The following is a 13964-nucleotide window of genomic DNA, read 5'->3' as shown; positions in this document are numbered from 1 at the left end:
AAAGTCATAATAATAGTAATTTATTCAACTTCGAGCGCTTTTTATAATAGAAATCGCGAGAGGGTCATCGGTTCGTGGCTTGAGCGGAGGGAACTGGTCAGACGATGGTAAATGATGGTGATGAAGTCTGCTGATGATCTTGTACAGGGCAAGTCGGAATCAGACCGAGTTTTATAGCCACTGGAATTCTCTTCCACTCTGTGAAGCACCTACTTGGGTGACGCCTCGGCATTCCTCTCACTATTATGAGAGGAATATTCATATAATTATTATTGATGACAATTATATTATAGCTAAATCCCGCCTATTTCTACAGTCTATATATATATATATTTTTTTTAAATGTTAAACCTAACCTTAACCACACTGCTAACCGTATGTCTAACCTTAACCTTAAATGACGACCAAAAAGCTCATTTTTGTTGTCATACATTTTTACGATAAAGGCAGTTTATTCTGACTTTGTGGCTGGGGAATCTAGGGAATACCCAATCGATGTCTCGAAGTCAACGAACAGCACGGGTTTGGGGTTTCCACTAGATAGCATATCTACAATTTGCTTTTAATTTAAGGTTAGGCATACGGTCAGCAGTGTAGTTACGTTCAACGTCTGATTTTAAGAAGATACATTGTACAAATAGGCTGAGTTTCTGACTTTGTGGCTGTGGTAACTAGTGACGACCCGGATTTTGTCGCATGACTACCGGCATCTGACCTTTTGCCTCAAAGTCCACACAGACGATTCCACAGGAAGTTAACGCTCAGTTAGACATGGCAGTCCACACGAGAGAAGCAAAGTTAGATTTGGTCACCAAACACATAAAATGTTTTCCTGATTTCCCAAGCAAAGGAATACTTTTCAGGTAACTGTTAGGTAGTGAATGATAGATTATCGCGATAAACCTAGCTAGCTAGCGTTACATTCATGTGCTGAGTTAGATAGCTAGCCATCTTTGCAATGCTAGCTTTCTATTCAAAATAACGTGCATGCGTGTAATACTATTTTGTAGTAGCTAGCTAGCTATGTTGAAATGCTCGATAGAAGATACATTTTACGAGATAGCTAGTTAGAATATTTATTTCAACAGCAAATGTGAATGATGTGTTTTTGTGTGTCACACAGAGACATCTGTCCAATTCTTAAAGACCCGGGTGCATTGACGGCAGTCATCGATCTTTTTGAGGAACATGTGAGGCAGACTCATCCCCAAGTAGAACTGATTGTCGGTGAGTCATCCCCATGGCTGCGTTTAGACAGGCAGCCTAATTTGGTCTTTTGGCCAATCAGATCAGCTCTGAGAAAGATCTGATGTGATTGGTCAAAAGACCAATTGGTGGATAAAATATCAGAATTGGGCTGTCTGTGTAAAAGCAGTCCTTGTCACTGTCATATGCAGCTCCTGAGGAACATTAACACGAGAAGCAATGGGACTGGCGCATGTGTCACTGAGGACACCATGCAGCTCCCCAGTTCTCTTGCTGTCTGGGAATTATGCAATTCTGAGCTCATTGAAGGTTACAGCTGCAGCTGTCATTTAACCACATATTTCCTTCAACACCATGGATGGTCACTGTGTTCTAACAGCGGGATATATGTCCTGTAGGTCTGGATGCTCGGGGATTTCTCTTCGGACCCCTTCTAGCCCAGAGGTTAGGAGTGGGATTTGTGCTGGTCCGGAAGAAGGGAAAGCTCCCAGGGCCTACAGTGTCTGTGGCATACAAACTGGAGTATGGAGAGGTGAAATTGGCTGGTGATGACAGCTGTATTACCTCCTACACCTTTCTGTCCTTTCATATCACAGCTCCAAGCCTCTGAAAAGTACATTTTATGTATTGGAACCTGCTATTTGTTTATAACATTCATGTTCAATTAATATTCCTTCATCAGGCTGAGGTTGAGGTCCAGGAGGATGCAGTGGCTCCAGGAGAGAAAGTGCTTCTCATCGATGATCTACTAGCCACTGGAGGTGAGGCATTTCACTGTTTATGGGGTGTATTTTGTACAAATAAGTGGACAGTGTGACAGATAAAAATATATATTGATTGGAGGGAACTGTGTTTCATTGGCATTACCCGTCTTTGTTTTGAGACTAGTGTCGATGACAATGCCTCCATATTACTCAGTAGTACTCTACCTAACTTTCTCTACTGTTTGTCAGGAACCCTGTATGCTGCCTGTGAGCTCATGAAGAAACAGAATGCAGAGGTAATGGGCTGCATGGTGGTCATTGAGCTCAAAGAGCTCAACGGGGTTGAAAAGCTGAAGCCAAATACCCTCTTCTCCCTGGTGCAGTATTGAGGTCAAAACAATTCCAAGTGTTCCATTCAGTATGGTTTAAAACACACTACTTTGATGCAGTTTACTGTCTTACAGTTCCTACCCAACTGTAATGAATTGTGATGGAGACTTTTGTTTTTGTTACATAGGTGAACTTTTCAAAGCATTGTTATGTACTATAAAGCAAATGCCATTCATTTTATAAGTATACATAGTACGTCTGTGACGGTTATGGAATTCTGGAAGACTATTTGGCCAGCCAAATGACCACGGTCACTGTAATAACTGTTCGAATAGCAGCAACAACAAAAATATTTTTACACACATTTTTCTCCTCTCCTCCACGTGCCGTCATATGAATAGAACAGGCGTCCCCATTCAAGTCAATAATGGCATAATGGGTGGACTGGCGAAAGCAGGAAGAGTACCATAGAGAAAGAGGCGAAGCGAGCTGATTCTCTCTTCCCAAAACCGGTCCACATGAGATTAACCCTTTTTTCTATGGAACTCTGTCAAATTACGTGAGGCTTCTTTGATAACAATGTGCAATTGAAAAGCCACTTATTCTTACATTGGTTCAAAATACTGACCCTCAACAAGGTGTAGATGAGAAATAAATAAAAAAAATGCCAAAAGGAAGTGCTGGCTGGCTTGTCTCTGAAGCTAAGCAGGGTTGTCCCTGGATGGGTGACCAGATGCTGCTGGAAGTGGTGTTGGAGGGCAGTAGGAGGCACTTTTTCCTCTGGTCTTAAAAAATGCCCCAGGGCAGTGATTGGGGACATTACACTGTGTAGGGTGCCATCTTTCGTATGGGATGTTAAACAGGTGTCCTGACTCTGGTCACTAAAGAGCACATGGCACTTATTGTTAATTGGGTGTTAACCCCGGTGGCCTGGCTAAATTCCCAATCTGGCCCTCACAACATGGTCACCTAATCATCCCCAGCTTCCAATTGGCTCATTCATCCCCCTCTCATCTTGGTCGGTGCTGTACATGGGAATGTGTTCTCAGCCAATTTAACTGGTAAAATAAGGGTTAAATTATCTATATGACATTGAGAAAAACTTAGTTTTGCAAGCATATCTGCCTTATTGCCATTTCTATTGTTTGAGCAGTCACAACTTTCTTGTCAATATAGACCATCTGCGTGTACCCATCAATGTGCTATTATTTTCATTACTGTCTTCATCTATAACCATTAGTTGTGCTAGCCCTCATTTATATGCAATAAGTATCAATGTCTAAAGATACCTTCTGTTATGTACTGGTGCAATTGAGACATTTTGTCAGTATACTTGTTTCACCATGACTGGTTAATTGTTTCAAACTTGTGCAGAATAAAAATGAACTTTTCACATTGGAGAAACATGTGCACTACAGAATAAGAACCTGCTTGTTGTAAATCTGTGCAAGCAAAAAAGGCAGTTTGACATGGGTAACTAGAAAGGTTTATTACAGAAGTAAGACAACGGTGTCATACTACCTAATCAACCAGAAACAGTCTCCCGCAACTGTAAAACCACCCACAAAATCAGTCAGTGTTAGAATTGACAAAATCATTGCACAGTTTTAATCTATACAAAAATGACACATGGTTATTGAATTGGTACAAGTTATTTTACTTGCTTTACAAACCAGCCATACATTGTACAATAATCAAAGACTTGAAGTCACAAATATATACACTGCTCAAAAAAATAAAGGGAACACTAAAATAACACATCCTAGATCTGAATGAATGAAATATTCTTATTAAATACTTTTTTCTTTACATAGTTGAATGTGCTGACAACGAAATCACACAAAAATGATCAATGGAAATCAAATTTATCAACCCATGGAGGTCTGGATTTGGAGTCACACTCAAAATTAAAGTGGAAAACCACACTACAGGCTGATCCAACTTTGATGTAATGTCCTTAAAACAAGTCAAAATGAGGCTCAGTAGTGTGTGTGGCCTCCACGTGCCTGTATGACCTCCATACAACGCCTGGGCATGCTCCTGATGAGGTGGCGGATGGTCTCCTGAGGGATCTCCTCCCAGACCTGGACTAAAGCATCCGCCAACTCCTGGACAGTCTGTGGTGCAACGTGGCGTTGGTGGATGGAGCGAGACATGATGTCCCAGATGTGCTCAATTGGATTCAGGTCTGGGGAACGGGCGGGCCAGTCCATAGCATCAATGCCTTCCTCTTGCAGGAACTGCTGACACACTCCAGCCACATGAGGTCTAGCATTGTCTTGCATTAGGAGGAACCCAGGGCCAACCGCACCAGCATATGGTCTCACAAGGGGTCTGAGGATCTCATCTCGGTACCTAATGGCAGTCAGGCTACCTCTGGCGAGCACATGGAGGGCTGTGCGGCTCCCAAAAGAAATGCCACCCCACACCATGACTGACCCACCGCCAAACCGGTCATGCTGGAGGATGTTGCAGGCAGCAGAACGTTCTCCACGGCGTCTCCAGACTCTGTCACGTCTGTCACATGTGCTCAGTGTGAACCTGCTTTCATCTGTGAAGAGCACAGGGCGCCAGTGGCGAATTTGCCAATCTTGGTGTTCTCTGGCAAATGCCAAACGTCCTGCACGGTGTTGGGCTGTAAGCACAACCCCCACCTGTGGACGTCGGGCCCTCATACCACCCTCATGGAGTCTGTTTCTGACCGTTTGAGCAGACACATGCACACTTGTGGCCTGCTGGAGGTCATTTTGCAGGGCTCTGGCAGTGCTCCTCCTGATCCTCCATGCTCTGGACACTACGCTGACAGACACAGCAAACCTTCTTGCCACAGCTCGCATTGATGTGCCATCCTGGATGAGCTGCACTACCTGAGCCACTTGTGTGGGTTGTAGACTCCGTCTGCTACCACTAGAGTGAAAGCACCGCCAGCATTCAAAAGTGACCAAAACATCAGCCAGGAAGCATAGGAACTGAGAAGTGGTCTGTGGTCACCACCTGCAGAACCACTCCTTTATTGGGGGTGTCTTGCTAATTGCCTATAATTTCCACCTGTTATCTATTCCATTTGCACATCAACATGTGAAATTTATTGTCAATCAGTGTTGCTTCCTAAGTGGACAGTTTGATTTCACAGAAGTGTGATTGACTTGGAGTTACATTGTGTTGTTTAAGTGTCCCCTTTATTTTTTTGAGCAGTGTATATATGCACACACACAAAGGCCAATATGTCTCTATTCAAATTACACATTGAAAATCATAGCTTCAAAGCCTTTCTTCCTCTTTGGTCTTCTGCTTCAGCTTCTCCAGTACCACATTCATGTCCATGGTCTTGATCAACTTGAGATAAAAGTCCTTTCTAATTGTGTGAATGGTAAGCCATCCAGGAGTCAGTTCTGCCAGCAGGCGAAGGTGCAGCTCCATATCACCTATAAAAAAAAAGTCAGTCAATGTCAAAACGAATGCACTGAAAACCAATGGATGTTTTTAAAAGTTAAAAATATAGGATTTCATATCAGGCATTTCTTCAGATGACTCACCTGTGCTCATAGCAGAGCGGTAACTAGAGACCACCCGGTTACAGGCCACCTCCATGATCAGTGTGGGTTTCTTCTCTGCCACAAAGACGTTACGCAGGATCCGAGCCAGCTCCCCCAGCCGTGACATCATCACAAGGCGCTCCTCCCGCGGAGGGTTCCGGGTCATGGCAGCTTGGAGCTTCTGAGCCTCCTTTGCTCGGATCTACAACAAAAGAGAGGGGTCAGTCTCAGTCCTCACTGCATAGGGCACACTGTACTACATACACACATTTATGTGTCCTAAGTCAAACAGGAAGGTGACCTACCCTCTCCAGCAGGGACTGAGACACCCCTTTGAGGGCACTGTGAGTTTCAGCAGGAGCTACAGGAGTTTGTGGAACAGGCTCTTGCTCTTTTACACAGACCATCTCTGCGGTCTTCAGAACCATGTTGGCCAGTGCTTTCTCCATCTGGAAAGAGCAAAATGAATACCAAACAATGCTATTGAAATGAACGCCTATCAAACTAAAGCCCAATCCAATCAAGGTTTATTCAGCACGTACAGAGTTTACAGCAAGTATAATACATGCAGTGAAATGCTTACTTGCAAGCTCCTGCAACAGTGCAATAAAATGGAAGTACACAATATAAAGTGGCTAGTGTCTTCGTCACACAGATGTTATATAGATAAAACAACAGCATTGACTGTGTGTGTTAAGGGTTGGATGTGTAGAGGAGCATTTAGGACAGACAGGTCAGTAAGTACCTTAGGGGTCATCATGGAGCGGGCCTTGTCCAGAACCTCCTGGGCAGTGGTTAGCTTCTCAGCTCCCTGTGGGGGCTGGGGCAGCTCACCGGGCAGGACATTGGGCACCTCATCCACATTGAAGCGAGGGTGCCAGCGGGTAAGCGTGTCATCTGGGACTCTAATAGGAGGATTCAACTTGGCAAGGAACGCCTAAAGACAACATATACAGATTGGTTACCAAGTCAGGTCAACTCAAAGTATACAGTTACAAAATATTATCTTATAATGGTGCCTACCTTGTGATGCCCTTTCACAATGCTGATTAGGTTTTGATGGAAGATACGTCGCCTCTCTAATAGGTGGGAAGCAGCCAGCACTGCCTTGCTCTTATCTGAGGAACAAAAACAGACATCAAGAGAAAGACTCAGATCAGCAGTTATTTAAAATACACTCATCTGTGTTGAAAGAATACAAAGCATCATGAGACCATCCCCTCACCAGCTTCAATGTCAGGCTCCACTGTGAGCTGGTAGCTGGACTTCTTCACTGTAGCACTGAAGGTAGGAATGTTTCTCTCCTGGCGGAAATGGTAGGCAGTAGGATAGACCGTCTTAATCTGGCCCACATGGGTCTCCTCAAAACGCCTGTGAAATAAAATAAAAAGTAATTAATATTTCTGCTGCTCCTTCCCATGGATTTCTACTAATCATCCAAGTAGACAACTGTAGTTTGCTCCATACTTGTGCATCATGTCCTGGACACCCTGCTTCACTTTGGCAAAGGTAACCGTCTCTGAGCGATTGAAAAGCATTCCCACTATGATGTCCATGCTACGGAACATTCCAGCAAGCAGTTTGTACTTGAAGGGCAGGGTGAGGCCAGGGGGAGCATCCTGGGCAAGAGTATGGTACTGCTGATAGGCTGGGATCTTATCTCTGAAAAAGAGCATATTACAGATCAGGACAAAGGAAGTTATAGTCAAAGCCACTACAGCAGCCTCTTTTCAAATAACACTGTTTCCCAACAAAGACCCCTAAAAAAGGTGGCAGAAACATTTGCATTAAATGTCACTATTTTGAGCTTCACCCACCCTGGCTGAATTTAAGGCTGTCAATAATTGAAATAATTGCTTCATCCTCACCCATCCTCGGTTTTTGGGCGATTATTTTCCTCTGTAGATCTGGCCTCTCTCAACCTCTCCTCCTTCCGGTGTTGTGCCTTAGCAGCAAGCTCTTTGACACAGGCTAGCTTTGTCTTCAGGTCTGGGGCAGTAGACTCTGGGGCCGTAGCGGGCAGGTTCTCAGCTTTCCGTGTCTGGTCCTTGATCTTCTGAAGTCGGAACCCGAGTGCCACAACATCCTCTTTGGAGAAAGTCTGATGTAGTAGAAAAAAAACATTACCTTTTTTTTTTACAAAAAAAAACATGTGAGGATGCTGTCAATTATGGTGTGACTAAGGAGTAACTTGAGGGGATAAAATGAAACATTCTCCCATAGAACTGAATTGTGGCCAGGTGTGTAAACATAACAGCAAAGAGCAGAGGTGAAAGCATATGCCACCAACAATACTGTACCTTGTGCCCCTCTTTTGGTTTTGAGCTGCCCTGAACATGTGGTTTAACCGTTGGAGAATGGTTGGCACTGCGATTGAAAAAATTATTTGATTCTTTATCAACAGGTAGTGAATGGGGTACCTGGGGGACATAGGGTACCTGAGGGTGGGTTGCCAAAAAATAAAAAATAAATAAAAAAGTTGTGACTTGTACATTTTCAGCCCCCTACAATGTCGTCAAATTATTTAGCTACTAGTAGCCAAACTAGGAAAATAAAAATGAATTGTTGTGAGGTCTGTTCTGTCTAGCTTATGATAAATAGCTAGCTGACCATTCTGGACCAGACTTGCTAGGTTGTTATTTCTAGCAAGAGGTCGCTAGTTTGTGGCCCTAAAAGCTGTAAATGGTGTTAGCTTATGACTATAATATCAGTCAGTTAACATGACCTTTATTAAGCCGTTGTACTTGTCTTGATTAGCCTACGTAAAAGTTACGTTATTTTGATGAAGATTGTCTTAGAACAACACGTAGTTATGAGTGTTTACCACACACACACACCTTAATTTACGCAGTTTATTAAAAAAATAGGCCATTATTAAGCCAACATTACCTTTTTGTCGTCTTTGAAGAGAATCAATTGCTTCCTGACCGAATTCTCTAGAACTTTAAACGGCCCAGGACTTGTCCCTGCAGCGATGGTATGTTTTCTTGCCTCGATCCGAAGACGCTTCTTTGCGATGATATGGTCAGCAGTGGTTGAAAATACAGCTGATCCAAGATCGAAATCAGCATCTGCAGAGGTCCTCTTGGGAGTTCGAGGGCTGGAGAAAAGTGTTTGTTTTTCCGAGTCGGTCCTCGCCAGCACAGCAGACATGATCTCCACCTTATCGACCGAAGTCGCCTCGTCAATAACCCTCCTAAACTCCTCTTGTACACTGTTTTCAGAACATGTGGAGTTTGAAGTCTTTATCATAACCTTTGTTGTAGATGTTGCATTCTTGCTTTTCAACCGAGTTGATCTTGTGCTAGGATTACTTGTTACAGTGTCCACAACCTGGGTATTGCCATCACCATGCCTAGCCCCACTAGCATCTTTCTTTCTCTGGTAGTAAAAATCGGTGACCCGCGCCTGAGACATAATGATGTCAATCTAGAACCACACAATTCTCTTCTGGTCAGGAAAGACGATCGATAAATAAATTCCAACTCAGCAGCTTGAGCCACGGAGGGATATATATGCAGGCTTGATCAAAGTCGCTATGACAGGAACGTCAACACACTTTCGCGCGAAATGGACATGTGACCTTCACAAGCCTCCTCCCGCCCATTTCAAATAGATTTGTTTAATGATTGGCCAATGCATAGTTATTCAACTTTTTTGAACGAATCAATTGTGATAAAGCTGCGTTAAAAGACAGTTCAGTATGTAGTTTAGAAACTATTGTGTGATTGATGGGATTATATTCATGATTAGCGTTGATTGCATTTGATTTATCTAGAAGAGTTACTGCTTTTGTAAAAATGTACTTTTCGTTGCAGGTTTAGGATAATTTACGCAGCATGTTAGGAGCAGTAAAGTAGGTTATGAGATTTAGGTTAAGGTTAGGAAAAGAATTAGGGTTAGCTAAAATGCAAAAACTTTTTTTTTTTTTTTTACATCAATTTGACAAAAGTTGTCTCGCATCTAGACATTACCGCGTGAGCCAGTTGCTCGGTTCTGGCCGACGGCAACGTGAAGTAATGAGTAGGATTCTGTTTTCATGTGCAAAGATGGTTGCTTTTTTTTCTCCTTTTTACTAGTTTCCCTCATGTATAATTTGTATTTGCATGCAGTGAAAATGTGTAGTTTTTGTTGTACGGTAGGTCAATGCTATGTTATTTCTATATTTTGAGTTTGAGTTGGCCTATCTGGCCATGTACTTTTGAGATCATTGTAGGTCATGCATTCTGGATGTCTATGAGTTAAGTAATGTGATTATCTGACTGCTTCCTCTTTTTTAAATGGAAATTATTTGAACAGGGTTTTCTTGATGTGTGTGATTGATGTGTATGTACACATCAAGAAAACCCTCTTCAAATAATTTCCATTTAAAAAAGAGGAAGCAGTCAGATAATCACATTACTTAACTCATAGACATCCAGAATGCATGACCTACAATAATCTCAAAAGTGTGTGAGGGTGATGAGTTGGACTTGGCGTACCGCTAGATGACGCTAATGATTTACCAGAAAATATTTATTTAGAAGATTGTAGCGTCAATTTCAAGCAGGTTACAGCAGTGAAACTTCTTCAAAAGATGACCGTGTACGAGTTTTCGGGTGTATAATCTCAAAATTCATAGGTTACTGGTTTTACTACGCAGTTAAAGTAGGGTTATTTATTAGCATGTTGCTGTAGGAGTGTCACAGAGCAATATTTCACCTATAATTTCCTGCCATAGGCTAAAGTTTGTAAGTGTCATGTGTCAACGCAAAACGACGATGTGCTCAAGTAGGAAAATCGCAGGCGATGGTGCTGTCAGTGAGAGATGTTCAAACATGCGTTAACTATGATATAGAATAGCTGAATAGGTTGAAAATGAATACGTTTCTTTCGAAATTACCATACATTAATTGGGTATGCTTGTGGGATAGTCTTCCACGTGGACAGGTTGCTTTCGAAAACACACATTAAAATTGTTAGTTAGGTTATGAAGAGAGAAAAAAATTCAGAGGAAGTGCCAACCCAGTGAGAGTGAATTGGATTTACAGCGACTGAAAGAACAGTTAATCTGTTGCAGTAGGCCTACTGGTGAATCACTTTTTCCAGGAAGATATTGCTTTACAGGGAATATTCAGTCCAAGGGGCGGCAAGAGAGGAGAGTTGTTTCAATACGGGAGAGCTGGTAGTTCGTTTTGTTTACAATTTCGTGAGAATACATTTTATATCGCCGCAATGTGAGGAGGTGAAGATGTCTTGTGGATTTACAGAACAAGAACCGCAATCGATTTCGTTGGTCCATCACTCTGGAAACTTGAAAAAGTTTACTTTTGGAAGTCATATGTCTGCTTAGTGGAATGACCGCACCGCTTTATTTTCTCGGTTCAAAAGACTGTTTTAAAACCATGAACAATTATTGCGGACTGGGTTTATTAAAATTGATTGGGTGGAATGTAACGTTCCGTCGAGGAATGTCAGCGGGGCTGTAGACTGGAGTTAAGCAGTGTATTTGGGACGCCCGCTCATGGAGCTTCAGGTGGTATGTGGACTGCTCTACTGCACTCTGTTGCCGACGTTCTTGTTAGCAGGTAAATTGTCAGAGTTTCCATTGTGAATTGAATTAAGCCAGAATTCCATTTTAGTGCTCAATAGGTCTAAATTATTGATATTATGTTATTTTGCTACATATTCAATTTGCATGTCATGCTATATTTATTGTTGTCTACTTTTTAGGATTTTTTTCATGTAATTTCAGGCAGGGGTAGGCTACAATAAAAACATTAACATACAGAACACTAACAGAATGACATTGATAGATCAGATAAAAATCACATAATCTGAAATTGGAATCACTTCTGTATGAATAGGATTATTATGGGTTAAGTATTTGACCTCCCTCTTTTGCACGGATGCCCAATGAAAATAGGCTGTACTTATTTATCTGATTCTCCTGTTCTCCCCAATCCGATAGACTCCAGTGAGTTCTCCTGATTCATCTGGTGTTTATTTAGCAGACACACTCAGGCCTGGTTTCCTTTCTACATGAGGTTTTAGACGGGACCTTTTCCTGTTAAAACACACACACACACACACATATATATAAATGGTTATTTGGCTGTCCCCATAGCATAACCCATTTTGGTTCCAGGTAGAACCGTTTTGAGTTCCATGTAAACCTCTGGAAAGGTTTCTACATGGAAGTCAAAAGGGTTCTACCTGGAACCAAAAAGGGTTCTTCAAAGGGTTATCCTAGGGGGACAGCCAAAGAATGCTTTTAGGTTTTAGATAGAGTGCCCATTCAAAGAGTGCACACCATTGTTCATACTCCATTCTTTGCCAATATAATGGTAGGATGCTGTGCCAAAGGACAACGCAAGAGTAAATGGTAGTTTAAATGAAAAGTTGGTTTTGTAGCTTCAAGTGTAGTAGGCCTATGACTTGGTAAATGAACTGAGGACATTGTCCCCCACACGTAGGCTTATTAGTATCATGTAAGTGTTTTAACAGGAAACCGTCCTCCTCAGTTGTGTCATCTGTAAAGATTATTTTCTATCTCAGCCTTGTCCCTGAAACTTTCCATTCCAACAGCCAATTTTAATGCACTAAAATCCAGCTATTCTCCTGCTGGTCTTACTAAGAGCTCTGTGGCAGGTATAGATATGGTTCAGACTGTTGACAGGATACTGCTAGAAGATGTGGCATCTCTTGTCACATGGGTTCTCCGTGGCTCACAGGAAACAGAAAGTGTCTCGCGAGCCTCCTTACCCGTTACACGTGGCCAACCAATCTCCACTCATTTTCACATTGGCTGCAACTGTTTCAATCTGAGGTCTATGTCTCACCCACACACCTGATTTCCCTTTTTTGACCGCATAATGTTGCTCTTCACATGTGGTTTAGAAGTTGCAGGCCTCATCATACATGTCCTCTTTTTTTGTTGTCAGCAAGATCTGTTGTTGCTCATCTGGATGCAGACTGTAACCCTGCCATCTTTGTGGTCAATTCAAGGCTGGAAGGTGCACATCAGAGGGCATTTGATGAATTGTTCAGCAGTCTTATGGCTTGGGGGTTGAAGCTGTTCAGGAGCCTTTTGGTCCTTGACTTGGTGCTCTGGTACTGCTTGCCGTGCGGTAGCAGAGAGAACAGTCTATGACTTGGGTGACTGGAGTCTCTGATAATTATTTGGGATTTCCTCGGACACTACCTAGTATGTATATATATATATATACAGTGGGGAGAACAAGTATTTGATACACTGCCGATTTTGCAGGTTTTCCTACTTACAAAGCATGTAGAGGTCTGTAATTTTTATAATAGGTACACTTCAACTGTGAGAGACGAAATCTAAAACAAAAATCCAGAAAATCACATTGTATGATTTTTAAGTAATTAATTTGCATTTTATTACATGACATAAGTATTTGATCACCTACCAACCAGTAAGAATTCCGGCTCTCACAGACCTGTTAGTTTTTCTTTAAGAAGCCCTCCTGTTCTCCACTCATTACCTGTATTAACTGCACCTGTTTGAACTCGTTACCTGTATAAAAGACACCTGTCCACACACTCAATCAAACAGACTCCAACCTCTCCACAATGGCCAAGACCAGAGAGCTGTGTAAGGACATCAGGGATAAAATTGTAGACCTGCACAAGGCTGGGATGGGCTACAGGACAATAGGCAAGCAGCTTGGTGAGAAGGCAACAACTGTTGGCGCAATTATTAGAAAATGGAAGAAGTTCAAGATGACGGTCAATCACCCTCGGTCTGGAGCTCCATGCAAGATCTCACCTCGTGGGGCATCAATGATCATGAGGAAGGTGAGGGATCAGCCCAGAACTACACAGCAGGACCTGGTCAATGACCTGAAGAGAGCTGGGACCACAGTCTCAAAGAAAACCATTAGTAACACACTACGCCATCATGGATTAAAATCCTGCAGCGCATGCAAGGTCCCCCTGCTCAAGCCAGCGCATGTCCAGGCCCGTCTGAAGTTTGCCAATGACCATCTGGATGATCCAGAGGAGGAATAGGAGAAGGTCGTGTGGTCTGATGAGACAAAAATAGAGCTTTTTGGTCTAAACTCCACTCGCCGTGTTTGGAGGAAGAAGGATGATGAGTACAACCCCAAGAACCCATCCCAACCGTGAAGCATGGAGGTGGAAACATCATTCTTTGGGGATGCTTTTCTGCAAAGGGGTCAGGACG

At 42.6% G+C, this 13964-nt stretch overlaps 3 protein-coding genes across 4 annotated transcripts in view; 2 read left to right on the top strand and 1 right to left on the bottom strand.

Moving 5' to 3' along the window:
* The first annotated feature begins 526 nt into the window (after positions 1-526).
* aprt (adenine phosphoribosyltransferase) lies at positions 527-3635 on the top strand. The gene is made up of 5 exons (XM_071381665.1): positions 527-863; positions 1124-1227; positions 1605-1738; positions 1889-1967; positions 2160-3635. Exons 1-5 carry the CDS (start codon positions 772-774, stop codon positions 2297-2299), a joined length of 549 nt encoding a protein of 182 aa, XP_071237766.1. The 5' UTR covers positions 527-771; the 3' UTR covers positions 2300-3635.
* Positions 3636-5397: 1762 nt separating this feature from the next.
* LOC139563226 (DNA replication factor Cdt1-like) lies at positions 5398-9362 on the bottom strand. Its single transcript, XM_071381656.1, has 9 exons — positions 8666-9362; positions 7645-7877; positions 7244-7438; positions 7002-7147; positions 6800-6894; positions 6522-6713; positions 6082-6225; positions 5777-5978; positions 5398-5665 (listed from the first exon to the last, which is right to left on the bottom strand). Exons 1-9 carry the CDS (start codon positions 9191-9193, stop codon positions 5502-5504), a joined length of 1899 nt encoding a protein of 632 aa, XP_071237757.1. The 5' UTR covers positions 9194-9362; the 3' UTR covers positions 5398-5501.
* Positions 9363-10382: 1020 nt separating this feature from the next.
* LOC139563220 (piezo-type mechanosensitive ion channel component 1-like) overlaps positions 10383-13964 on the top strand; it is an 84324-nt gene continuing 80742 nt past the window's right edge. For both annotated transcript variants that reach the window (XM_071381634.1, XM_071381632.1), the window contains exon 1: positions 10383-11343. In XM_071381634.1, the coding sequence (XP_071237735.1) occupies positions 11280-11343 (64 nt within the window). In that variant the 5' untranslated portion in view covers positions 10383-11279. The remainder of the gene's footprint in view (positions 11344-13964) is intronic.

This window comes from Salvelinus alpinus, chromosome 33 (genome assembly GCF_045679555.1).
Source record: "Salvelinus alpinus chromosome 33, SLU_Salpinus.1, whole genome shotgun sequence".
Lineage (NCBI taxonomy): Eukaryota > Metazoa > Chordata > Actinopteri > Salmoniformes > Salmonidae > Salvelinus > Salvelinus alpinus.
The sequence above is the reverse complement of the archived record's forward strand: the minus strand, read 5'-3'. Positions and strand labels throughout refer to the sequence as shown.